Source organism: Brienomyrus brachyistius, chromosome 6, assembly GCF_023856365.1.
Source record: "Brienomyrus brachyistius isolate T26 chromosome 6, BBRACH_0.4, whole genome shotgun sequence".
Classification (NCBI taxonomy): domain Eukaryota; kingdom Metazoa; phylum Chordata; class Actinopteri; order Osteoglossiformes; family Mormyridae; genus Brienomyrus; species Brienomyrus brachyistius.
The window spans coordinates 19,444,751-19,469,851 of record NC_064538.1 but is presented as its reverse complement, the minus strand read 5'-3'; the positions used below and the strand labels follow the sequence as shown (position 1 = coordinate 19,469,851).

General features: G+C 44.4%; 2 protein-coding genes across 3 annotated transcripts in view; both read right to left on the bottom strand.

Annotated features, from left to right (window-relative positions):
- The window catches only part of mmp9 (matrix metallopeptidase 9), a 278,561-nt gene that overhangs the window by 97,157 nt on the left and 156,303 nt on the right, over window positions 1-25,101 (bottom strand). The gene's annotated exons all lie outside the window — the stretch shown is intronic.
- LOC125745171 (myb/SANT-like DNA-binding domain-containing protein 2) lies at window positions 107-5,713 on the bottom strand. Of its 2 annotated transcripts, none has more exons than XM_049017726.1 (4): window positions 5,261-5,713; window positions 4,477-4,729; window positions 2,456-2,537; window positions 107-1,911 (listed from the first exon to the last, which is right to left on the bottom strand). In XM_049017726.1, the coding sequence occupies exons 1-4, from the start codon at window positions 5,699-5,701 to the stop codon at window positions 1,032-1,034; spliced, it is 1,656 nt and encodes a 551-aa protein (XP_048873683.1). In that variant the 5' UTR covers window positions 5,702-5,713; the 3' UTR covers window positions 107-1,031. The 2 variants fall into 2 exon arrangements, with proteins under 2 accessions (XP_048873683.1, XP_048873684.1); XM_049017727.1 differs by having other exon boundaries at window positions 2,456-2,519.

The following is a 25,101-nucleotide window of genomic DNA, read 5'->3' as shown; positions in this document are numbered from 1 at the left end:
ATGTATGTTAATTCTGCCTGAAATCCAGTCAACATGCGAGCGGTCAAAAAGGTAAGTAGCCATTAACATTCATCACAGCACAAGGCCTGAGCTGGGAAGTGGGGAAAAACTAGTGGACAAAAACAATGGTTTAGCCAAAGGGTTATGGGTTCAAACCCCACCATTTATTTTGACCAACGGTTCAGGAGAATGTAATAAAAAAACAAAACTTTATCACTGGAACAAGGTTTTATGAGTTTTCGCTTCTCCGAATTATAGCCAGAAAATGGTACAAGATCACATTAGGCTTCAACGAGCCGAGTGCTTCCGATTTTTGATTGTAGCCCACAAATTCCAAATTCTGCGTTACCAAAACAAGCAGTACTCCCAGAACTCCCAGTACTCCCAGGTGCGGCGAACAGCAGGTGGATGGACAGGGGTCATTTATTGTTGTCCAAAACAATGTAAACATACAAGAAGGTGATCCGGAAACCAAAACATCACCACTCTGTTTTCACAAATAAAAAAATAAAACAAAACTGTTCCACCCCCCCCCCCCCCCCCCTTCGGACAAAGTGTTCGAAAATACCGGAATGCTTGACGACACATACATTCATACATAAATATACACATACACACACTGGATGTGCATGTATGCATACAGAGAGATAGACTTTATATATTATATACTTAATACTGTATATATATATATAAATTTATGTATATATTCATACATAATTTCCTGTGTTTATTAGAATTTTCCTTCATTTCGGAATCTTACCTGGCACACTGGTTTTGAAGTTACACTTCAAGAACATAAAGAAAACAATAATTAAGGGAAAAAAAATCTTTGAAGGCAGTTTTTAAAAATTAACTGACAACAGCCACTTACTGCCCATAACAACTTCTCCCCGCAGGATGGGGACGCAAGTCATTCCAGACAGCGACGCAGACAGACTCCCTGATTTCAGTGTGGCTACGAAGGCAAGAGCACCTTCCCGTCCTTCCGCCCCGAGCGTCTCCTCAAGTCCCCGCAATGTCCGGGCGGGGCCTTACAGTGCATCCTTCTTGTTGAATTTCAAGGAATAGCCGACGGCGATTTCTAGACATTCCACTAAGGACCCGGCCGACAGGAAGTCCAGCTCCACCTCGATGAATTTGATATAAATAGCGGACCGGGGCGAGCCCCCTTCCTTGGACTGGACGTTGCAGTTCCCCAGCAGAAACTTGGTGACTGCTGAGGGCTCGCCTCGGCCGTAATGCTTGCCTGAGCTCTGAAAGTGCTGGAACAGGCATTGCTGCAGCGTCCTATCCTCGGCGATTCCCAGGTAGCAGTACGTCACTTTGGCCGAGGACCCCTGACCTCGGTCCTGCTCCGGCGACCCGGACGGGCTCAGGCTCCGCTCCTGATCGCCGAGCTCCGGCGACGACGGCCGGTCCCCAGTGTCCGATGGGGCGGTGCCCTTTACCTCCTCGTACCCAATGGCGTAGAGGCCATAGGTTTTGGGGATGCCGCCGGGCAGCAGGTACTGGGAACCATTGCTGCAGCCAGCTACCCGTGACTGAGCCACAGGGATCCAGTCCACCTCCATGTGCAGCTCCAGGCACCGTGCCTCGCTGATAGTGATGTCCAGGAATTTGTAGTAGACGTTCTTCCAATTCATCTTCTGCACCTTGGTCATGATGATGCGGCCCTCCGCCTTCTCGGGGTTGAAGTACTCGCGGAGCCGCTTACCCAGTGGCACCTGCGAGCTGATCTCGGCGTAGTGGTAGCGGATCTCCTCGCGCCAGCGCGTGTTGTAGCCCACACCGAAGATGGCCAGCTTGTTGGATAGGTGCAGTCGGGAGAAGTCCGTCCACGTCTGGAAGTGCTCCCACTTGATCTGTACCGACTCCAGGATACGCATCACATTTCGCATCACTTCCTGTTTCCTGTGGATCATGCCAAGAAAGGGTGCAAGGTGTAAAGCTGGGACTCACAGGGTGGTGGATCACAGAGTGATGTCAACAGTCTGGATGTTTCTTTAACTCATTGGCCATATAACATCCACTGATTCATAATTACCATGTTTTTAACACACACACACACACACACACAACTGACTAACTGACTAATCAAAACCAGTTCCAATAATACAGTGCTCCTCAACCTCAACCAGTCCTCGAGAACCCCCAGATCGTCCACATTTTTGCTCCCTCCCAGTTCCCAGCCAATCAAGTACACCGTATACCTGGAACAGCTGTTTTGGAGCTGGGAGGAAGCAGAAACGTGGACTGGAGGTCCCCAATGATTGGGTTGAGAAACACAAATATAAAAATTATCCACTTGCAATGAATGGATCCTATTTATATTTAATAACGGCTTTAAGATACATGGAGAACACAAGCACGAACAACAGTGCTAATGTCTGAACAAATGAAGAGAGGTGAAGGAGAGGAATGTTCTGGGACAGCTGTATCCTGCGTGGGAACTTACTGGGAGTCTTCCGACGATTCCTGTCGGAGCTGGAGAATTCTGTTCTTCGGATGACGGATTTCCTCTGAAAAGCACAGGAGGTCTTTTCACGGAGTTGAAAAAAAAAAGAAAAAACAGACCAACAACAGAATCACACAAAGTCAAAAAGTAGGGGGCACTGCATGGTTTCATCATTAACACTCAAATTAAACCAAAATGAAAAGGTAGGTCTTTGCACAGCGCTGTGTTTATTTCTAGGTCATGTGACAGGTTTGTTACGTTGAGCATAATAGAGGCTTGACCCTGTTTACCTGGATGAAAACCTGCATAAAGTCACTCTACACAGCGAGTGCAAATATTTAAACTAAATACATGCAAATAAGATAAACTTAGCAATGACAAAAACATGAGTAATATCACAGTCTAGATGCCATACACTGAACAGGGATCCACAGAAATTCCAGTGGCAGAGATGAAAAACATTATGTGGCTCCGTGGGCTAAGCCTCTCTGCCTGTGATCGGAAGGTTGCCGGTTCAGGCCCAGCCTCGACACATCTGCAGGAATAAGGCCCTTAACCCCGAGCTCCCTGGGCGCTGCTATGGGTGGCTACCCTTCATGGTCAGCTTGCTCTTACCTACAGAAAGCAGGGTGGCGTAGGCGTAAAGAGAATGTCCCCATAGGGATCAATAAAGTACCAACAATAGTGACTTGACTCGGCAAATATTACGCGAAGACTAGGACTCGACTTGAACCTGAGGGCAAATGAGTTGATTTGATTTGAACCAGGCTTGGACCTTACGACTCGAGCCAACTTGAGGTTATGGTCTCCCCTCTGGATACCATGACGTTAATTTTATCATTTCCGTATATATCAGTTCCCTGCTGTCTTCAATTTCAGAAAGCAAGGTCTCCTGAGATAGTTCATCTGAAAGATGCATCACTCCCACATGTACACAAATGTAAAAACTATGTGAGGACAGCAGTGACCGAGTAGAGAGAGACTCTCAACCTCTCTCTGCTTATGAAGGACAACCTACAACGTACTGCGGTGGGTTTTGGCTGCAATAAGACTTAATCACTAAAGAAACTGACACAGGTAGGGATTCAAACTATATGACTCACAACTCACCTTGGACTTGAGTCACAAATTTCATGACTTGTGACTCTACAGTAAATATGATGAAAAGACTCGGATTCGACTTGGACTTCGGGGCACATGACTTCAGACGTGACTCAGACATGTAAGGTTTGACTCGGACTCACCAAAGATTAACTTGTTTTCGACCCTGGTTTCACCCCCAATGAGCTAACACATGCCCCCCCTCCCCGCCACATGATGTTATACAACTTGACAAACTTACTCTGACAAAAATTGAATTATTTAAAATACTTATTACAAACCATAAAGAGATATCGGAAGATCCAGTATCTATAATGTGTGTGTGTGTGTGTGTATATATATATATATATATATATATATATATATATATATATATATATATATATATATATATATATATATATATATATATAATCTGTTCTCCTTTCCTTTCAAATGGACGAAGACGAAACACCCCCACCAGGCCGAGCTCAATAATCAACACAACAAAATGATCATTACCGCCTGCCATCAGTTGGACTACAACATAAGACCTTCTGATCATCAGCTCCACCTTAACCACAACACCACCTAGTGGCTGACTTTCTTGTTGGACGGATGTTGCTGACGTGCACCGATAACCAGGATTCCTGCTGGTAAACGGGAATCTTACCCTGGATGTTATGGGAGTAACCAAAGGCCTGAATCATCTGGCATCTGCGTCACACCAACACTGCTTATCACTAAATCATTAGAGCTTATCATAAAGTTCATTCAGGGACATATAGAGGGGAGACATACAACGTTCTCCCCAGCAGCTCCAACCATCTACTACGGCGCTATGAACCGGACACTCTGCCAGAACATCGCGTTCTTCCACCTTCCAGTTCTGACAGCCTACCCCGGTGATCTTTGGAGCGTGTAATAAAGCCTCCACTAACCTGCTTCTAGCTCCCCCTCTTGGAAGGCGGGCAGGTCCTGGCTGCACCACTCCTCCTGAGGGTAATCCTCCATGGTGCTGCTGTCCGACTCCATCTCCTGGTAGAGGCCGCTGCTGTTGATCAGCACTGGCTGGCAGCTCTGCGAATCCCAGCCCCCCTGACCGAACACCTTCTCCAGCTGCTCGATGGAATAGCTGCTTTTCCTCTTGCCGATGCCGTGCTCCTTGACCCGGCTGTAGCACCGTCGCAGCGTCTGTTCAATCCAACGGCAGCTTAGGGTCAGTGAGGCGAGAGCTTACCACCATACAGGAGCCATACAATAACAGGGCTACACTATGATAAGACCCACATCTCACTTCAAGGGGAAGTGACTGACAACGGACATAAAGAATTTCCATGCTACACAGGGAGGGACAGTGCACATTTCGCAGTTTAAATAAGGGAAATAAAGTTTATTTCCTCCTAAGCACAGCAGACAGCAGTAACTACGATAATCACATCCCTGAACCTGCGAAACTAAACACCAAGATCCATAGATGGCTGGTTTAAGGACGTTTTCATCAGTTTCACATCCCGGTTTATGCACCGGGTGGCCTCATTACAAAACGTGCACCACCATTAATCAAATGTGCTACTTTTATTATAAATGCACTGACAATCCCGCCGATTAACCGATGCACGTAGATAAATGTGCAACCCTGAAGGCAAGGCATGGGGTGACAGGCTGGTCCCTGACTGCACAAGCGGGATAAGATGGAAACGGTGCTTACTCTGTCCTATTTACCTTCATCCTCTCCCTGCACTGCGATGGGGTCCTTTCGTAGCCCAGCTCCGCCAGCGCTCTGGACACCCGCTCGTACATGGCCGGCCCGGGTGCCTTTCCGGAGAACACCGTCCCGGCCACCTCCAGCTGCTGCATCCTCGCCTCCGTCAGCCGCTCGTTGCCCCACACGGCGATCAGCGCGTTCGTCTCGGAGGGCGTCCACGACATTCCCCGGCAGGCGGTGAAGCTGTTGGAGGCGGAGGCCGCCCCGCTCCGGCCTGCGCCCCCGGAGACGCCGATGCCCACGTTCAGCGGCGAGAAGCGGTTCGGCGTGGACGGGTTCGAGTGATACTGGTTGCCGTCGCTAAGATCCTCCGACTCCGGAGAGGGGGCCTCGGTTTTCGGGATCTTTAACGGCGCGGATATTTCAGCCAAAGGATCGGCGTTACTGGGCGCCGCCATCTTTGTTCTGTTGCTAAGGGGAGGGGAGGAGGGGGGGCGGGGGTTGGACCTGACGCGGGAGGATGGGCCGGAGCGTGCAGGATCGAGGCTCGTGAGCCGGTTCGGAACGGCGCGTGCGGACGGCACCCGGGGAAGCCAGTCCACACCTACCGGGGTTTAATGTCCCGTATACAACAACAAATACATTTCCGCCTATTTTGTCGGAAACTATGCCCACTATAACAATAATTGCGATTTCAATTAATATAAATACAACTAAAATTAATAAAAAAATTGAGTCATGTGTTGTGAACTAAGCAAAATATTAGTAAGCCCTTTATAGAATATGATTGCATGTGTGAGTCTGTGCGCCCTGCTATAGTCTGGCATCCCGTGCATGGTGCTCACCTGCCTTGTACCCTGTGCTGCCTGGAATAGACTCCAGCAACTACCCGGTGCTTGACCAGGATACGCGTATAGAAGATGTATGTATGGATGGATGTTTTTATCAACTTGATCAGATAGATGAAGTTTTCGCAAAAATATTGGAGATAATCTATTCAAAAATAACATAGCGTCAGTGGCACAATAATGTATGTTAATGGCTATAACTGATAGCCAATTATAAACATATAAATTTTAAGCAAGCAAATTTAACCACATAATTGAAAATACGTTTACGATCCTAATTACACTTGTCGCCTACTTCCATTTTAATGAGACGGTTCTAATAATTGGCCACTAGACGGCGATGTTACCAGTCACACTTTTGATTCAGGAAGGGATGATTCTGCGAATTTGTGCAGAATAATTTTACGTAGCTAAACCCGAGTTGGTTGACTCCCCAAATGTGAACAATCACTAGTTTTTTTTAAGACTGTTTTTTGCATCTTTAAGATTAATCCAATAGTTTATGCTGTGGTATTAATCATTTATAATGATTTTGAACTCTTTAAGTCATACGTATTTATTTCAAATTCTAACACTTTCAACAAAGAAATCACAGTAATTTATATAATCACAGTAGTTAATATTATGTAAAATACATTAACTCTTCAAGCTTGAGAAATTTTTTCAGGGCTGAATTGTTTGTAACTTATTTGTAGAACTTAATTTGTTATTACTCTAAGTAGATCAATTGCTCACCCAAACTGTATATTCAAATCGGTCAAACGGTTTTTTTTTTTTTATCTCTACCTGAACGATAATCTGTGGATTCAGGGGCACAGTAGGTAGATTCCGGGGGGCCCACACTCCTCACTTTGCTGGAGCCTGTGAATGCATACAACTATATAATGTACAGGAGGCAGGTGACATTTTTGTCAGGGGGGGCAGAATATCAATAACCACCTCCCTGTGGGCTTTGCTTTGTATTCATACATTGAGAAAGATTTTATGTCAAAATTACGTCTGACAATATAATATTGTATATAACCAAAAATATGTAATGTGTATAGTAAGATTAATCGGGATAAAGAAGACGATTTCAAAGGAATTCCCAGAGGATGGTATGAGGATCACAAAAGGCCAAAAGAACAAGGCATATTAGCAATAAAACTAAAAAAAAAAAAAATGAATCACAAAAGTGTTCATAAAAAAATCTCTTGAAATATAGAAAATTTTACATGATTAATTTAATTGAGAAAATATTGAAAACGATGTCTAAGGTCGAAATTTCCCAACTTTCCACTTAGGGACCATTTCCATTATTTGAAATGTATGTGAAGGTGTGTTTTTCCACAAATAACAGATTTACAAGGTGCTGTACAGGCCACAGTCGCAGGCAGCTTCATTCGCAGTCGGCGCCATCCTTTCAGCACGCGCGAATGCCAGCACTTTCTCTAAGCGCACGGGCAGCCGCATACAGTCACGCTTGGGACTCACCTCAGTCTTGTAACAGCAGAAGCAGCCTCCTCATGCCGTGGCCCAGGACGCATGCCATTGCAGGAACGCATTTCGGGAAAATCAATTTGCAATTCATGTGGCACGGGATACATGAAAGTTTCCATTGGCAGTGGATAGTGAATCTGGCCACGCCCTGCCTCACTGCATGACATTACAGTTATGTTACTGTCGCTGACTGAGGTCACTTGTTAATAATAAGTATTTTTGATTGAAACCATGCTTTATTTGCAGTAGTAAAAGTACACCGGAAAGCTCCTGCTCACATTTCCCATCATGCTCTTCTTCGAGGCATACGTACAGTTGAGAGTGAAGCTCGGGGTCCAAGCACATGTCATTCTTCAGACTCCCCTGGATAATTCCAGTGGGTTAAGGGCCTTTCTCAAGGGCCCATCAGACATTTGATTATTCTGCTGAGACCAGGACTTGAGCTGGCAACCTTCTGATCACAGGCACAAATGACTAACCCAATGAGCCCCCCCCTACACACACACACACACACACACACACATACACACAGAGAGTCATGTAATCATATCTTTATGGGGACCGCTCATTCATTTCTATGGGAAAAATGCTAATCCTAACTATGACAACCTTAACCCCTACCCAGCCCTAACCTTAACCATAAGTAACCAAGCAAAATACAAGAGTTTTCGCATTTTTAGATTTGTCATTACAGTCACAGATTTTTATGAAGTAGAGTTTTCCCTTATGGGGACCAGGAAACTGGAAAAAAACGGGTATTCATCACGCTGTGGGGACATTTGGTCCCCACAAGGTAAGGTATACCTGGACCACACACACACACACAAATGCTATACAGCAACCTACTACAGATTTAAGAACAAGTGGAGACTGACTGAGTGATGTCATAGCAATTCTATGTTCTATACGTCTAACATTCTTGATTCTTCTATTGCAAAAACTCCTTCCTTCTGAGATTCTTAACTTGTGCTTTCATGGCACAGGAACCTTCGCGATATCCTCACTGACTCCTGGAGTTTTTGCGCTTCAGCTTCCTTAAAGCATTAGTAAGTTTGTTAACTAAAAGAGGTTGTCTTGCATTTTCCCCTGTTTCTGTTATTCCGCTTTGTTCCTGAGATGTCCTGTTGAGATGAGGTCAGGGCTCTCTGCCTGCCGTGGAAACATTCACATATTAACCACTGCAAACCCAAAGATTTGTCAATGTTCCTGTCACTCCTATTGTCCTGTATTCAGAAAAGTGACCCATGGCATTGATTGGTTAGAGTATGTAATATATCATTGTATTAGTATACTGACCGCTATGTGCAAGATGTATTACGACACAGATGTAGATGTTAGATGGGTGTGGTGAAAGTTTCTCATTAGTTTAGGATGAACTAGAATAGGTTGTGATTAAGGTCTTAAACATTTTTAAAATGGTACTAAATCACTGGTGTCAGGGCTTATCTTTGAGCAGTCAGTGTTTAAATTGACTTCCTTCAGGGAGAGCATTTTGATGTACATCTGGGTGGTTTCCCCAGCTGCCCGGTTAGTCACTGGTCAGTTTTCCCTCTCTGGGGCCAGGGGTCATGACCTGGCCGTCCTTTCCGATCACCCTGCGGTGTTTTTGACAAGACTGCACGTTGGATGTCTGTTAAAGGTCAAAGAGAGACATAACTAGTAAAGAAAACTAGTTCCTAGTTAGTAAGGAGATGAGGAGGCTTTAGAATAAAGAACAATACTTTTATTCAGAATCACATTTTGAGTCAAATTAAGGAATTGGCCATTTCGATACATGAAGAAAACAACCGACATTATTTTGCGTTGCCAAATTGAGACGTTATTCTGGAGATGGGTAAGGACCAAGCATTATGTACAAATATGAAATAATGTCAATCATTAAGCAAAGCTGCTGTTTGCTGTCATTAAATATCTTAAAAACCACTCAGATTGTTTGAAGGAAAACGAGAGGTAAAACATACACGCAGGGGTGTATGAAGCGGGGGTGGCCTGTACCCCCCAATATTTGATTCGAATTCATTTATCCACTCCCTCCCCCAATAAACAGACATTTGTTTTTAAATTTTTAAGTTGTGTCCCCCCGATATGAAACTCTTTATTACGGTATTGCATACACGTCACTCCCACCTACTCCCTAAAATAAAGCTGATTTTCTTTCATGCAAATCAGTACAAAAGACCGGGATTTGTGTTAATCTGACTAGCATTAAAAACAGCCCATTATGCCGCACAAACATGCACAAGCGGTAAACTCGGATTAATGGAAGGTTGAACTTGTTTGCACTTCTTCAGGGGACGAATTTAAACTCGGGGGGCGCCGCACACTCGCATTGTTTCTCGCTGTAATTTATACATGGACCCGTCATCTGTATTTTACGTATTACAGGAATTTCTATATACGCACTCTTCGCCGTCATATTACGCATATAATGAAGACAGATTTCATATGGAGTTAAGATTAATGGCTTACAGTCACGTGGCCGTGGCAATTTTTAATGCAGGGTCCTAGGGCTATATTATTAGACGTTACAATTAATTGTTAACTCATAGTGTAATCAGCATTGTTAATTTAACACTGACAGAGACACGCGGCGTTTGAATAAGCTTACTTAGGCTATCTAGGTTTAGATAAAAAGCTGACTTTATATCTGCCTTCTGAAAATGGATTTAACGCAATTCAATAATGGAGGAAACTGCAGGTGTTTAAGTTTGTCAGTCGGCTGCTATAATGACTTGCTTTAGTATTCCGCCCATACAACCTCTGACTATTTTTCTTCATCTGGTTGTTTTTCAGTTAAAGATTTGATTTATAACTAATACGCGAGTGAATTTTTCAGGCATTATAGTACAAAGAATGAAATCTATGCATGCTCAGTGCCAATTATGGGATGTTACATTGCAGTCACAGCTGGGGAGATTTCTGGAAAGGCAGCCTTGCCTGATCCACGCACAGCTGGGGGGTAATTTTCTGTACCGTTTGACCTCCGCTGGACGCCTGCGATGTCCACGCTGGCCTCCGCAGATGTGCTTCTCGCTGATGGGACGGGTACTTAAAAACAGCCCCCCCATAAGCAAATTGCGGTCCCCATCATTACTGCTGTCCTTCTGAAAGCTCCGCTGGCTTTTGCGTCGAAATTTTTGCCGAATTACCGTTCCGTAATATAAATGGATTGGAATCGAAAGAATTTATACAGCATTTAAAAGAAGTAGAATGGGGGGGGTTTTGGAACATTAAAACAATTCCACAGCCATCTTAACTGACAGGGGTTTTGCGGTGTCCTTTGCAGTTTCGGCGTGTACTCTGTGTTTTAAATTGTCGTTAAGACGCTTTTCAACTCTCCCTCATATTTAGTTTCATCTCATTACTTTCTGATACAGCCCCCTTCCATTAGATCATCTCATAACGGCGGTGAAAATGCCCATCAGCCCCCCTCTCTGGGAGCGCTGATTACTGCACCTGAACTCGGTACGCCGGGGCACTTTATTCGGGACGTCGGGTTTGTAGATACGCGATCTATGTTTATCCTCTATGTATGCAGAGATGCTCCATGTCAGACTTGGCAAGCTGAGACATCTAAAACCGTACTTAATCCCCCTCCTCCTGTGAATGTATCGTCTAGCTTTTGGAAAAAGTGAGTTTTATACAGTCACACCGCATTAGAGATGAATCACACCGCATACAAATGTGGCTTCCCATCGCCTTCAAATGTTTTCGGAATGGACGGGAGATGTACTAAGGCGTTTATACACATTTTTTGTCTTGGGGGGGGGGGGGGGAGCATATGAAATAATATTCATATCTTGTGCACCTCAGACGAGGATGAATGTATTATGGCCTGTCATTGCTTGATGCCTAATGTGTCGAATGAATACATAAATACCTAAATTAAAATGACACCAGACGCCAAATAAATTCATGCTGCAAGCCCGACTTTCGCCAATTAAGCAGGACTGTCGCGCTGGATTCTCTCGCATGTCAGCAAACAATGAATCCCCCCCCCCCCACCCTCACCCAGCTCCTGCAGAAGCCAGCACATCCATGCTGTCCCACCGAACATTTACCTTCTTGCCTCCCCAGCTGGGGCTCACCCCTCGGCCCCCCAGGGACCCTGACACCGCCGTTAACCTCGCCTCGAGCGCCGGAGGACCAGGTGCTGTCCTGCAGTCAGACGCGGAGGTAATTCGCCAGGCCTCCCGAAAACACACACGGCCCGTTCATCTCCACGTCTCTCGACTTTACATTAAACATTGTCTCATTAGCTTGATGTGGACGAGGTCTGCTCTAATGAGAGACGGTGTAATGGCTCAGAACATCTGATCTCACCCAGCGAGAAAACAAACCAGGTACTGAGGTCAGGAACAAAGTTGCATCGTGCAACTGGGCCTCTGAAGAATCTACTGCGCAAAGAGGACACTGGGGCACAGCTGGTTCAGGTTCAAGTGCTCACAAATATCAGGCGAAACTTGACATAACTTGGAGATATGAACATGTATATTGCCTTACAAGATAAGATAGATTACAAGATAAGATAGATATTTCATTAATCCTGAAGGAAATTTCAGGTTTATATTAGCTGAAAACACACATTTAGGCAGTAAAAAGACATTTAGATATTAATAGACAGTATCAATGAATAATTATTGCACAGAATTCTGCTGTAATGGCTCAGAAATAAATAGTACTAGAATCTTTATTGATCTAAGCATAGAGACATATCAAACTAGGAGCAAATATGACTAATATTTGATAATGACTAATATTTAATCAGTAGTTGCCCCTCTATCAAATGTCTTCTTTTTTTCATTTAAGGATTGAATCTCTGTTTTGTGATGGTTTACTGCCTGTACAATTATCTGGCCTTTTGGACGGTGGAGCGAAGTTTCCAGTTTGACTCGGCCCACCTTTCATTAATGTGCCATGAATGCAGAAGCAGGCCGTTCTTAATTGGCTGCTTAATTTCATTATAATGTGGTCTGAAAGCAATTTGTTTTAGCTGTACAGTAATGAAGGAGGGACTACTGAAAATAATAGATGACCTTAAAATGAGACAAAGAAACTTGACAGAATAATCAATGAAACATTATGACGAAAATGCTAAACAAAGGCGTTTGGGAGAGGAGATTCTAAACAGCAAAAATTGAGACAAGACAGTATAAAAACGATACGAAGTTGCTGAACGTCATTTTATATTAAAGCAAAAAGTCTTTTTAAATAAAATGTGTAGATGTTTGCTTTTAAATAATGAGGTACTGAAATATTCGGGGGGCACTATATATACTAGCAGCTAAACTATGCTAGTATGTAATATTATTATGTTAATTAGTTTTAATATTGCGATTTGAGGTCATTTTGAAACTTACCGTATTCAATGGTGTATGTAATAGTAACTTAACTCAGAAATTGTCAAAAAAAATTGGGACCATACATTAAAAAAATGATACAGATGTATTTAATCTAATTTACCCACTTGTGATTTAAGCATAAAAAGTTATACGAGGGCAGCAATTGAGGATTCATTCATCAAGGCTTGGAGCAGCTATTGTGTTAACTTCTGCTGAGCTGTGTCCTGCATCCACTTTGTTCCAGCTTGCAAAGTGTCTGCGGCCCAAGAGAGGAAGGGAAAATTAATGAGAGATCCATAATGGTCACCGTCATTTGATGCATGGTCCTACTTAAGAAGACCCACTCCTGCTATTGATGCTGCGACTGAGAGGACCCTGGGTGATAGACTGGCCACTTCATCGCGTGGGTGGTGGGACGGCTTGGGGTGGGTCTTTGGCCCCACAGGCCCAGGTGTGAGGCAGCTGGACCCTGAACATCAGTGCTAAGATCTAACCCTGACCCTAGAGCTGTCCGCGACTCAATACATCATTAGGCCCAGCATCTGCAGTGACCACTGGCGTTTTCAATGGGTAAAAGGCTTTATTTCAAACTGGGCCGGTTACCTCTGCACTTTCACCTAGTTAAAGTAACTGAGGTAGTTAAACTGAGAGAGTCAACACAGATGCTTTTCTTCAAATGCTCATGTTATCCTTAGTTGATGTTTTTACATTTTTGTTTTCTTTTACCCAGAATTCAAACCTTTCTTTGTTTTAAATGTTAGCCTTTCTGTTTTTAAACAGAGAAATCGAGACGTTAATTGACATGTAAGCTGGCGGGTTAGGGTCCAAAATGTTGTCTTCTCTCACCATTGTTTTTAATTTGTAAAACAACCGACAAAGTATTATCAAGAGCTCAGCTAATATGTTATCTCCTAAAAAGTTTCAACAAAATGTAAGCAAAACAACTAAATATCTAAATATCTATTTATATCGCTAAATTTTTATTCACTTACAGGAAGGAAGAAATTGGTAAGGTGGAATACAGAAACCTATGGGCTAAAAACTCTAGGCCTATAGAAATTTTATCTTTAATTACTTTAACATATATGCAGTATATTGATCAAAATTTTGGATTTTGACAACTGAAATGTAGCCTTTGTGTTTCATGTCATATTAGACGAGAGGCACTGCATTTAGTTTCCAATTATTTTGTTTATTGTTCTAGTGAGAGTGAAGAAGACTTACGTCCTTGATGTCTTTAAAATCTACAAAACAGATCGGAATATATCAAACATTTGGTCACTGAACTGACCCATGAAGATTTATGGTGGCATACTCTGCACCGTTAAGCAATGAGTCAGCCTCACGTGTGCCGACCGATTCGCTCACGCTCTCCTCATGTTTTGTGCTGGTGATTGATAACCGTAATCATACTAGAGGTGCTCCATGGGGGGCAAACAAACCCCCAAAAAACTCTCACCTAAACCTTTTCCTGTTCTTGGTTTATGACAGTCTATGTGTCCAGTTGTCTTGATTCTCATATTTGCACGGCAGATATTTTAGACGTCATGCTATGTTTGTGACCACAATCTTAGGAAAATATAAATCAAGCTGAAGTTTCTGCTGTCCACCGTGCTTTTAAGCAGCGAGTTAAAGGATCATCTTTAATTAACGAGTATTATTTAACCATTAGCAGTGATGGTCACTCTTTGGTTGCTTCTTATCCGCTGGGAGTTCAGACAGAGTTATTGTGTGGAAGTGAACTGTGACACCCTGACATTTTCATTTGAGGTTAAAGGTCTGACTCAAATGTCGCTGCTTTAGACGTTCGAGCAGATGGCCAGCAGCTTCTCTGCCACCTTTAATTTGAGGGAGGCAGCCTCTAGAGTTGAGTCACAAGTAAGTGCGGGGGATTCCTTATCTGCCACATATCCACTGATGCGAGGATAGCGCTCTCTACTCTGACATGCATCATCCAATGTCATGCCTGGACTTAAAATACCAGCTATCAATTTCTGCTTCTCCTGACCTCAAGAAATCCCAAGGCTGATGCAGGAAAAACTGCATCCTGATCTGAACGTAGCCTCCCCAGACAACTGGACCGACTTTGGGGACTATGGGGACCACGATCCCTGGACGATCTTATTTTCTCTGGCCAGGTCATGACCTCTGTGGTAGGTGGACGGGAGCCTACCCGCAAAAACAAGAGGGAGGGGAACCCGAAGAAGCGATCTGAGAAGTGAGATTGATGGGGAGGGTAGATGGGAATAGAGGCTCGGGGAATGAGAGAGTGTAGCACGTGTGTCAGGGATGTATCCCCGCTGTGACTCTAATTAAAAGGGTCTGGGAACAGAGGGGAAGGTTTTTACGCCCAGCGGGGCTGCCGTCCACCCCTGCCTTTGATTAACGGTGCGCGGTAATACCCCAGAATGCGGCTGCACGTGCGGCCCTCCAGAGGGGGGGCTTGGGGGGCTTGGGGAGGGGCACAAAGCATATCCCCCCTAACCTCTCATCAGAGGGACCTCGGATTCGGATGAAGCCCACCTCAAGCGAGATCTCTCGGGGGATCAGCTGGCCTCTGATGGCTCCTCGCAAAGGCTCCGTCCCAAATGTTAGTTAACAGCAAAGTGGAGTGGGCCTGTAATCCTTTTATCAGTAATTGCATTTGCCTGAGCACCACTGTAGATAGTCAGGTGAACTCTCATGGATATACATTTTCTCTTCAATGGGTTCTCCGTGGTTTAGACTGTCAGGCCTGCAGAGTACCTTCGCTGGTTACTTTTTATGCGTGCATTTGGTGCAGTCAAAAATTGGAGGGAATGAACAGTTCTTTTCTCATAACAAAATGCTAGATAAGTTTTGTGAGGTTCAATACAGCCCTGGAATTGGGTTTCCGTACGTCCAGCTTTTCCCGGACACGTCATCTTTTTGGGCCGCTATCCGGGGGTCCGGATGGTTTTTTAGAAATTGGCGGTTTGGCCAGGTTGTGCTGCATATGACCCAGGGTTGTAATGGAGTACAGTAGAGTACCAAGTGAAGGAAAAGACAACAATTTTTAATATAAAGTAGACACTCAGTATCATCGTACAGTGTTTTCAAGGCTTGTGCACACGCCTACTTTAAAAATTCAATGATATGAACATCCCAAACTGCCACGCTGCTCGCGAATGACGTCATCTTTTGGGAACAATTGACACTTTATTTTCATTTTCATGTGAACAGTGAATCGCATTGTTTGCTTGAAGTTTAACAAACTTTATCTTAGCCTTTTGTAAAATTTTTTGAGATAGAATTGAATACACGCATATAATGTCAATTGTGTGTAGATTGTAAAATGAGAATTAAGTGTAACCTTGCATCCTTATTAATATCCATAAGAGAAGTGCTACCTGACTGGCCAGGGAATACAGGAACTCATTAATATTCATGAGAGATGTGCTACCTGATTGGTCGGTGAACATGAAAGCTCAGTAATATTCTGATCCCCGGACACATCCTCTTTTTCGTCTCGCCAAATATGGTCGCCCTAACCTGGAGCTTATTCACTGCTATGTTACATAGACACAATTAGCGATTAGCTAATGTGTTTGTGCCAGAAGCTTCCTGAACCTTTTCTTTCTTCCAGGCTTGTTCTTTCCATAACTATCAATCAGAATGTGTACCATAACAAGTATGTTAAGCATGCAAGTCTTGGTGGGTCTACCTCAGTATTACATACAACACACGAGACAATTCAAGTGACATTTCAATACAAAAGATAGCGATTATACATCATGTTCGTAAAAAAAAAAAAATCTGTATTTGTAGTTTTTAATTTAGGATTCAAATGTTAAAGCTATCTTCTGATTGAATTTCAGTTCTGATCGAGGAGTTAGAGTGTTTTTCTAAGGTGATAACCCTGCATCGAGGTGAGGGGATTAGCTGGGATCTGGAGTGCAGGTCCGTGCTGTTTCCAAAGCCACAGTAATGCAGGCCTGCTTCCAGGCCCCGGGTTTGCACCCTCCTCACCATCGCCCGCCCCGACTCTGATTGGTCAGCCCTCTGTCACAGACACTGAAAGGCCTGCCCTCTGTCATCTCCTCACTCAGCATCTGAAGTGTCCGATGTGGCATCACGGGAGCAAATCTGAATTTAGCTCACCTACGTACCAATGATTATATGTGATATATTTTGTTAGCTGCTCGAAATTTAATTAATTAATTATAATCCCGCGTCGTGTTCAAGGTGGAGTGAATAGTCTGTCCACGCTTGTGGTCGTCTGTCCCTCCATCGCTTAGATCATATAATCTTACATTTATCTAGCAGATGCTAGAAGTAACACACAACTCAGGCAAATAATACACCATGGCATATATCCATGCAAAACTACAGAAAATGCAAAGATTATGTAAGCATACTAAGCATTAACAGTGCCATGGGTGTTACGTAAGCATACTAAGCGTAGTTGCTGTTTATATTAAATAAGCATACTAAGTAGTTCTGGACTGCTTTAAATCTGCCTGTATCTGTTGGGTCTGTGTTTTTGGGGCCCTGTGCTGGATTTTCAATGGGGGGCCCAAAGCCCTTCACCTCAGTGTCCCTCAGTTCTGGCATGTCCTTCATTAGCATGGACCCTTCATTAACATCCTATGGGAAAATGGAGGGAGGGGGGTCAGTCCATTGTTATTGGGGGCCCCCAGACGACGCCAGACCAGATCGTCCATCACTCTGTCACACCTGGCACTCTGGGGTGTAGGGGGGAGTGGGGGGGGGGGGGGGTGGTCATAGCAGCCCATCATGCATATTCACAGGGAGCCCGCTGGACGCCTAAAGCGGCATGATTATGCCCCCGGTGAGGAAACGGCATCCTCACCCATTGCACTTTGTCGCCCTGTATTAAAATTTGCTAATAAAGAATATAAAGATGTCCCATGTTAATGCCCCCCCAGAGACAGGCAGGCTAATTAAAGGGCTGCCTCTTTATATGAGCAGCGGTTGCTCATGACCAGAACAGACGTGTAAATGCATGAGTTATGCTGTGTTTTTCATACTGTGTTTGCACCACTAACTTACAAACTATATCAGCTCATTCGTTCACCCATTTATTCTCTGCTTTCCATTGCTTTTGTAGAATCTCTCCTCCTAATCAGGCGTTTAAATGTATTTATTTGTCTTACACCTTAAGTCCACATCTAGATATCATCTTATGTCTTAATATGTTTGTATATTTTGCATATTTAAGTTCTATTCTTTTTACGACTTTTTCAACCATTACAAAAGAGGAACAATGTTTCTTCTCAGTGTATGACTGCTGCAGCATAGGGCTGACACAAGCAGCAAAGCTGATTTGACTTTTGACGTATATATTTCACATATAGTTTTTGTCTAGGTATATTTTCATGTCTGGATATATGCAGCATTTCAAAGTTGTCCCCTTTTTTGTCAGACTACCACCATTCTTTGTCACTGTTTTAAAAGGTCTCCTTTTCCATCGCTTGAATATACAGTGATAATGAAACTTTCATGTGACACACTTGGGGGGGGGGGGGGGGGGGGAGTTCCATTAAAAGACCAACAACTCAGGGAGATTCCACACACTTATTTAGTTGTTTTGCTTTAATTATCGTTAGAGTTACTTTATCCTAGGTTGTGCTGAATGGTAAGTTTGTAAGTGTGGTGTAATTTATTTGCAAAAAGATAAGGTCATATTTGTGTGAAACATGAATTCTCTGCTGCCTTATGATAGCTGGTGGTTTAAAAATCTCTCCATCAGCATGTTAATTTTGTCCTGATATATGTTCCTCGGTAAGTAAATATGTAAATCCGTCCATCTGAGTGTCTTTAATACACCTAAAAGCGTCAGAGCACCTTGTGTACGACTGCATTCACTCAGCCGATCTCTGAGTTGATTGAGCATCAAATTGTAACCAGGGCACCATGATTAGCTCAATGAAATGGTCTTTATCCTAATTAAAATGCTTTTCTTATTGTGTTTGAATGTAAGTGAGTTAGCATTGTACTTAGAGTGTGAGCCGATCTCTAGGGGGATGTGACTGCCCTGTTCTTTGTGCCGTAATCATGCTGTCAGGCTCTGTGATGCGGGCGCCTGTGTGTGTGTGTGTGTGTGTGTGTGCGTGTGTATGCAGGCTCGTGCATCTGGTAACAGACGGACCCCGTGCAGCCCCTGCTATTACCGTGACAGGGGCTCCCATTGTTACAGACACACTGCCGTTGTCAATGCATGTTAGCAGAAAGGGGCGGGGGGGGGGGGGGGGGCAATATTTCTACAAGCGGGCGAGACTGTCCCTGGCCCCGTGACTGAGATGGGAGTCCCTGCATCACACAGGTGGCTATGTGGGTCCACTGTGGTGCTGCGTTGGCCGCGGCGTCTCTGCAATTTTAGTTAGGAGGAGCTACTACAAACTCCTACAAAAAAAGTCTGCTTGGTCCGATTCATCACCTTAATTCATACAGGCACTTTTGCCACTGCTGACGGAGCGAGGAAGAATGCAGTAATGATCATTAAAAAAATTGGCTACAAATAAATTTATGCACACTGATAAAATTTTCGAATTAAATTTTGAACTATGTATATAAACAAAAGGTAGAATCTGAGTTTTTCGTAAACAAACTGGTGGACAGGACTTCATACCCCCTTGTTCAGATGCGTCCTGTGGGTCACACGCCTGCAGTCCTTTAAAATGTCCCTGCACTTCAGGTGTCAGAGCCGTGCTTCAGACATCACCATCCTCTCTTTCCAGCTCTAATTAGGCCAGTAGCCTTTCCTCTTCTGTTCCAAGCCGGGCAGGGTCTGCATCTCACGCTACAACAAAACGCCCAGGCCTTTGGTTTCTTAGGTGAAATGAAAAACTGCCATTAGATTCACTGCCGTCTCCTGGCACAGACAGAGCTCCAGGACTGGGTGGGATGATGTCAGATCCCAGCACTGACAAAATGAAAGACCAGCAGCTGATGGGACCAGATGAGTTGTCCCCTTTATTTATCAAAACTAATAAACCCATCACCTACCTCCCTGCTAATTGCCATGTGACTCTTTAAAGGTATGAGGGAAGGAATAGGGGTCTGGCCTAATTTGGGGGCCTTTGTAATGCCGGCACATTCCATTTTCCCAGAGGAGCTGGAGGAAACTGGGAAACAGCCATTAGACACAGAAATCCTGAAGGAAAAAGTTAGACGCTGTGATCTTTGCTGGGGTTTGACATTTTAGTTATGTGTGTGAAAGTTAATACCAGAGCAGGCTGCTTTGGGAAGGACAATGGTTTGTTTTTGGTTTTTCAGGAAAAAAACTTGGTGGCTTAGCTTAAATGCTAAAGTTACACAGAATTCTGTCAACATTAGTCATGCCGATACTCAAAAGTGGAAAAGTACGCGACAAACCATGGAGGTCGAATGAGGGGGGGAAAAAAAAGTTAATTTGAAAAGTTTTTAAAATTGCTTTCTTGTTGTTTTCATTCCAGTTATGCACAAATGTAACACCCCAAATTAAAGTGCCTGTATAGCTTTGAAAAACCTCTCCAACCCCTCAGTTTCTGTGCTTTAACTACAAATTTTCCAGTGTCCGATCTGCTGAATCACGACTAACCAAGCGAATGCCCAGAATTTGCATTAGGGCGGGGGGTGTTGAAATTGGTTAAATAAATTGAGAAGGAGAGCCTGACAATGAGAGGAGATGGATCCCGTTCATTGTGCTGTCTGTTAATTATTCCCTGGTCCCCTGGCTTCAATAAGGCAATATAAAAGAGTATAAAGGAACAATTTGGGCTGCCCCAGCTGTGAATACCCGGCCCATCAGGCGGACAATAGCGGTAGAACAGCCACAGTAATTCGGCGTGTGATCATGGACACGCCCCTCTACCGCCGCCTTTGTTTAAACTGACTGGCGACACATCGCTCCCCGCGTGTCCAGATGGGTAAAATCCATAATGCAGAGGTGAAATGAGGGACCCCCCACCCCCGACACCCCTCACCCACAAACCCTCTGACGGTTTCCTCGCCAAACCTCGCGCTCCGTCGCCGATCTCATAACGCTCCATTACAGGCGAACGGGATCCCAGTTCGCCTAATTAAGCGCAGCTTCTTGGGCCTGGCGCGCCCCGGGTAACCAACCCCTGGCTTCGCTCCTGCACCTGGGGGCGCTACCTGTTGCATCGGCAGTGTAGGTCGGAGGGAGTGACTCAGCTGTCAGCCTGCCGCGGGAGAGGAAGAGACTGATCGGTGTTGTGTCCCCGTGTCTGGTGACTCGTGGTGTTTGTGAACACTGTTATTTTAGGGCTCTGTGCATGACTGACACCTCCTTGTGAAGCTTGCCCTGGCTGCCATCACTGCTGCCAGTGCCTCTGAGGTTTTCCCACCATTATGGCGCCACGCAAGTAAAATTCTTTCATTAGATCTGCATCAGGAGAACGGTAGTTCGTTTAACTTAGTTTATATAATTTGCAATGCCTAATGTGTCAATTACGATGATCATTTAAATCTAAAAAATTACAAAAAAGAAAGATTACAGCAGCATAGCGTTTGTAAAATAAACAGTTTGGGTCCGATTTTTGCGGTATTATTCTTTCAGCCACAATTCGGAGCGCGCATAACTACACACAGTCGTGCAGGAGCAATCAGGAATCATCTTGTTGTTTCCCTCAGATTGCAGAGATAATGCCCACTTCACCTTTCCCCCCCCTCCCCAATCAATACTGTGCAGACTGCCAAACTTCAGCGGCAGTTCACGGTTGCTGATTACGATGGAGCTCCAGTCTGCTGGACTAGAGCCTTCATTCGGCTGTGATTTGCGGAAAAAAAAAACATTTTGTTCGAGCGGCAGAGAAGCATGACAGGACTTATGTGCGTTTTTATAGCCCGGTAGGTTACACAAGATGAACTTCTTTTCAAAAACGTCTGTAATTGATGAGGGTGAAATTATATGCAAGTGCAAATCAGTGCAAAATTTGCAACACATTTTGTAGAAGTTAAAGGGTATCGCAATTTGCATAGAAATTATATCATTTATGAAAGTTATACGCATTTTTTTTTCAAGTTTATATGAATAAAGAGGTACCTCTTTATGAGAAAAGTTATGGCTTTACATCGTCCAGTTGGAAACTCTCCTGTAATTTAGGCGACTGAAGTGATCAGATATGACCGGTCGTTCAGAGGCGATCAGCACGACCTGTTAAGTTCATGAATGGCAATATTATGCATAATTAAGATAATAAATAACGTGTCGGAAAACGTCTTTGTAGAGTTTTCTTTATTAGGGCTGGATAGGAAAATAGACAAGTAACCATCTCTGTGATGTTATATCATCATCTATACACACAAGTCCGCAAAGGATATTAGATAATACACTCGTTTATTTTATGTACTACCTAATTCCCATTGTGAAGGAACATTTTTCAATTTTCAAAACACGACGTGCGTTAGGGTGATTATTATATATGACAGTTATACATTGCTTAGTTTTAAGTTACATTATTAAAAGTCTTTTTAAAATCTATATTTGGCTCAGAATTGATAATGCTGTGAATAGTTCTTGGATATCTAACATCTATGATACCTCGGTAAGGATTGTGTGAAAGCCAGGCAGACAGTCCAAGACAGACGGAGAGACAGACAGATAGTCTATGGTCCACAGATTTTCTAAATTAACTTACAGGTTTGGGGGGTACAATAATGCATATTTAAATTTGTGCGCGCTTTGCATCACAAATGAGATTGTGTGAGGGCAAGAAAAGAATTAACAAAATGGAGGGAGAGACCAAAAATTCATGAAAATGCAAATGTCTAAAGGGCAGAAATGATAGGGGTGTGTTTTCCCAGTTAATATCCAGCGGGTTGCCACTAATTGTCTCTTTGTTGTTCGATTACCGCCAGTTTGCGCTAGGTTTACGGAAACAGGGCGGACTGCTAGAGGAGAGGTTTGTTTAACTTCTTACCCCCTTGGCCTCAGTCGTACGCTAAGCCCCCTGAGAGCGACTAATCCCTCTGCTGAACTCTAGAACCACGGCCCTCCTTCCCCTTTGCTCATTCAGGGCTTTTCCGCTCTTGCGGTTTCAAAGTAGACCGATAGCCATGGGCTTAATACGTGGTTCCAGAGCTAAACCTTGGCACGGCTCTCACGAGACTCTGGCCATTCTGCTCAGGGGCACGGCTACGCTCCCATCTGAGCGCGTGCAAGAGAAATACCAATTATACCACCTGGCATATGGACATCATAGCTGAACTGCGGCTTAATAACAGGGATACCAAATGCTTGCTAGCGAAAGGTCAATGCCACTTTGTGCAGTTGCCAAAAGCATCCCAATTATCAGCAACTCTTTCCTGGTGGCAGTCCCCTCTCCAGCTGTGGGGCTGGGCTGCCTCACTGTGAGGACACAGACTCCTGGGCAAGCCACACCTGCAGCCCAGCCGCCCAAGGGGCAGGCTGTCGGCCTCCCTGCCCAGCTGGGATGTGGGCACGTCCAGCCGGCGGTGTCAGCATCCCCCCCCCCCCAAACCCCCCTGAGGAGCCTTCACCACGCCCTGGCAGTTTGAAGGAAGAGACGCGTACACAGCTGTTCAGCTCCTTCCCCACGCTGCTTTCCTGGGATGCCTGCCGGCTTTTCGCAGCTGTAGGCGTGCCAGTCTCCAGAGGTTGTGTAGGATGTCCCACGAGTCCAGTCTGGCTCTTTCTCTTTTAATAGCAGCGACAGACACACATCGGCTGATTATAGTGTAGCTGCCCGATGTAGGAATGGCTGGCCTCCTTCTTTGATTGTCTTTTAACAAGAAACAGATAAAAGTGTCGTATATGAAGAATCAGTGGAACAGTTCGAGTTCAATATGAACGATCCCCAAAACAAAGTGCATCTTCTTTTCTCTGGCACTTAATTACAGAAAACAGGTAAAGGCACTGCAAGGAAATAAAAGGAATTTTCTCTCCAGTGTCGAGAGCTACCTGCAGTGGCGAAAGTTGGGTCAGTTGACAGGTACTCTAAGGGCTTTGCACTTAATTGAGTTAAGCTAATTGTGTTTCGGGGTGCTGAGGGAGGCGAGTGGATAGACAGCGTTAATGAGAGTTCGATTGAGGTGATGTTCAGTAGGAGGTGAGGCGATCACCAGGACTGATCCTTATTGATTCCCTCTCACGTTCACAGCGTAAAGCTGCTACTTCTCACCCGCCATAGCAGCAGAACTTCAATTCTCAGGAGACACCCTAAAAGCAGGCCCAGACATTTTCTGGCCAAAGGATTCCGAGTCTATAGCCATAGTGAGAAAAAAATGAAACTGAAATTACTTTCCCCATGAAAGTCTGTGCTTGAGAGAAAATGTCTGGATTCATAGACAGGGACTTTTAGCAGGAACCACCTGCGTCTGATCTCAATACCTCTGAGCCAACAGGGAAGCTTAAACCGTAATAAAGTGACCAAAGCGAAAGGAGAACATATCACTTGCATTACTAGAGGCGATGAGTTTATTTGGCAATAGCGAGTGCTCCATGGCGAAGCTATTTCAGTCTGGTCACCATTCAGCATGTTCCCGGGTCCATTCTCATCACTCTTCAGCCGGTGCCTTCGAGACGGAGGATGGCTCGGTCTGTCTGCATCCTAAATACCCATTAACCGGCTGCCTTTTGTCCACCGGGGCTTCCAGACCACGGCCCTAGTGTCGGGGCCCCGGAGATGCTTAAAAACAGTTTCAGTAAGTAGCAGCTTGTTTGCCTAGCTCAATGGCTCGTGACAGATGCTGTAACAATGACACACACAGACGGTTTCTGTCTCGTTGGAAGGGTGACACCCTGGCCCTACCCGGAGCTTAATATGACCTTCTGAGGAGCAGAACCCTTCAAAGCCCTATATACGGATTTTCTGAGGGCCGCGGTGACGAGCATCACCTCACGACAAATATAGAAAAGGAAAGAAATGTGACAAATCCAAGGAACGCCAGAAGACTGGAGAAGTGCCGACGACGGTTGCTGTGGAATGTTTTGTCAGTCCTCCCGTTGAATTTTATCGTAATTTACTTTGGCCATTTTTTTTGTCATAAATATTTTGCTTAAGTTCAGCATTGAAGGCATTTGTTGCCAACATTTAGCTGCCCAGTTTGCTTTTATTTAAAATCTTATGGGAAATATCTTTTCTGTATAATCTAGGAAAATAGAAGGTACAGTCCTCTTAATATAAGTGGTCACCAGGGAAGAAAGGCATCGCCAGAGTCTCGCTGCTTCGACACAACAACGTG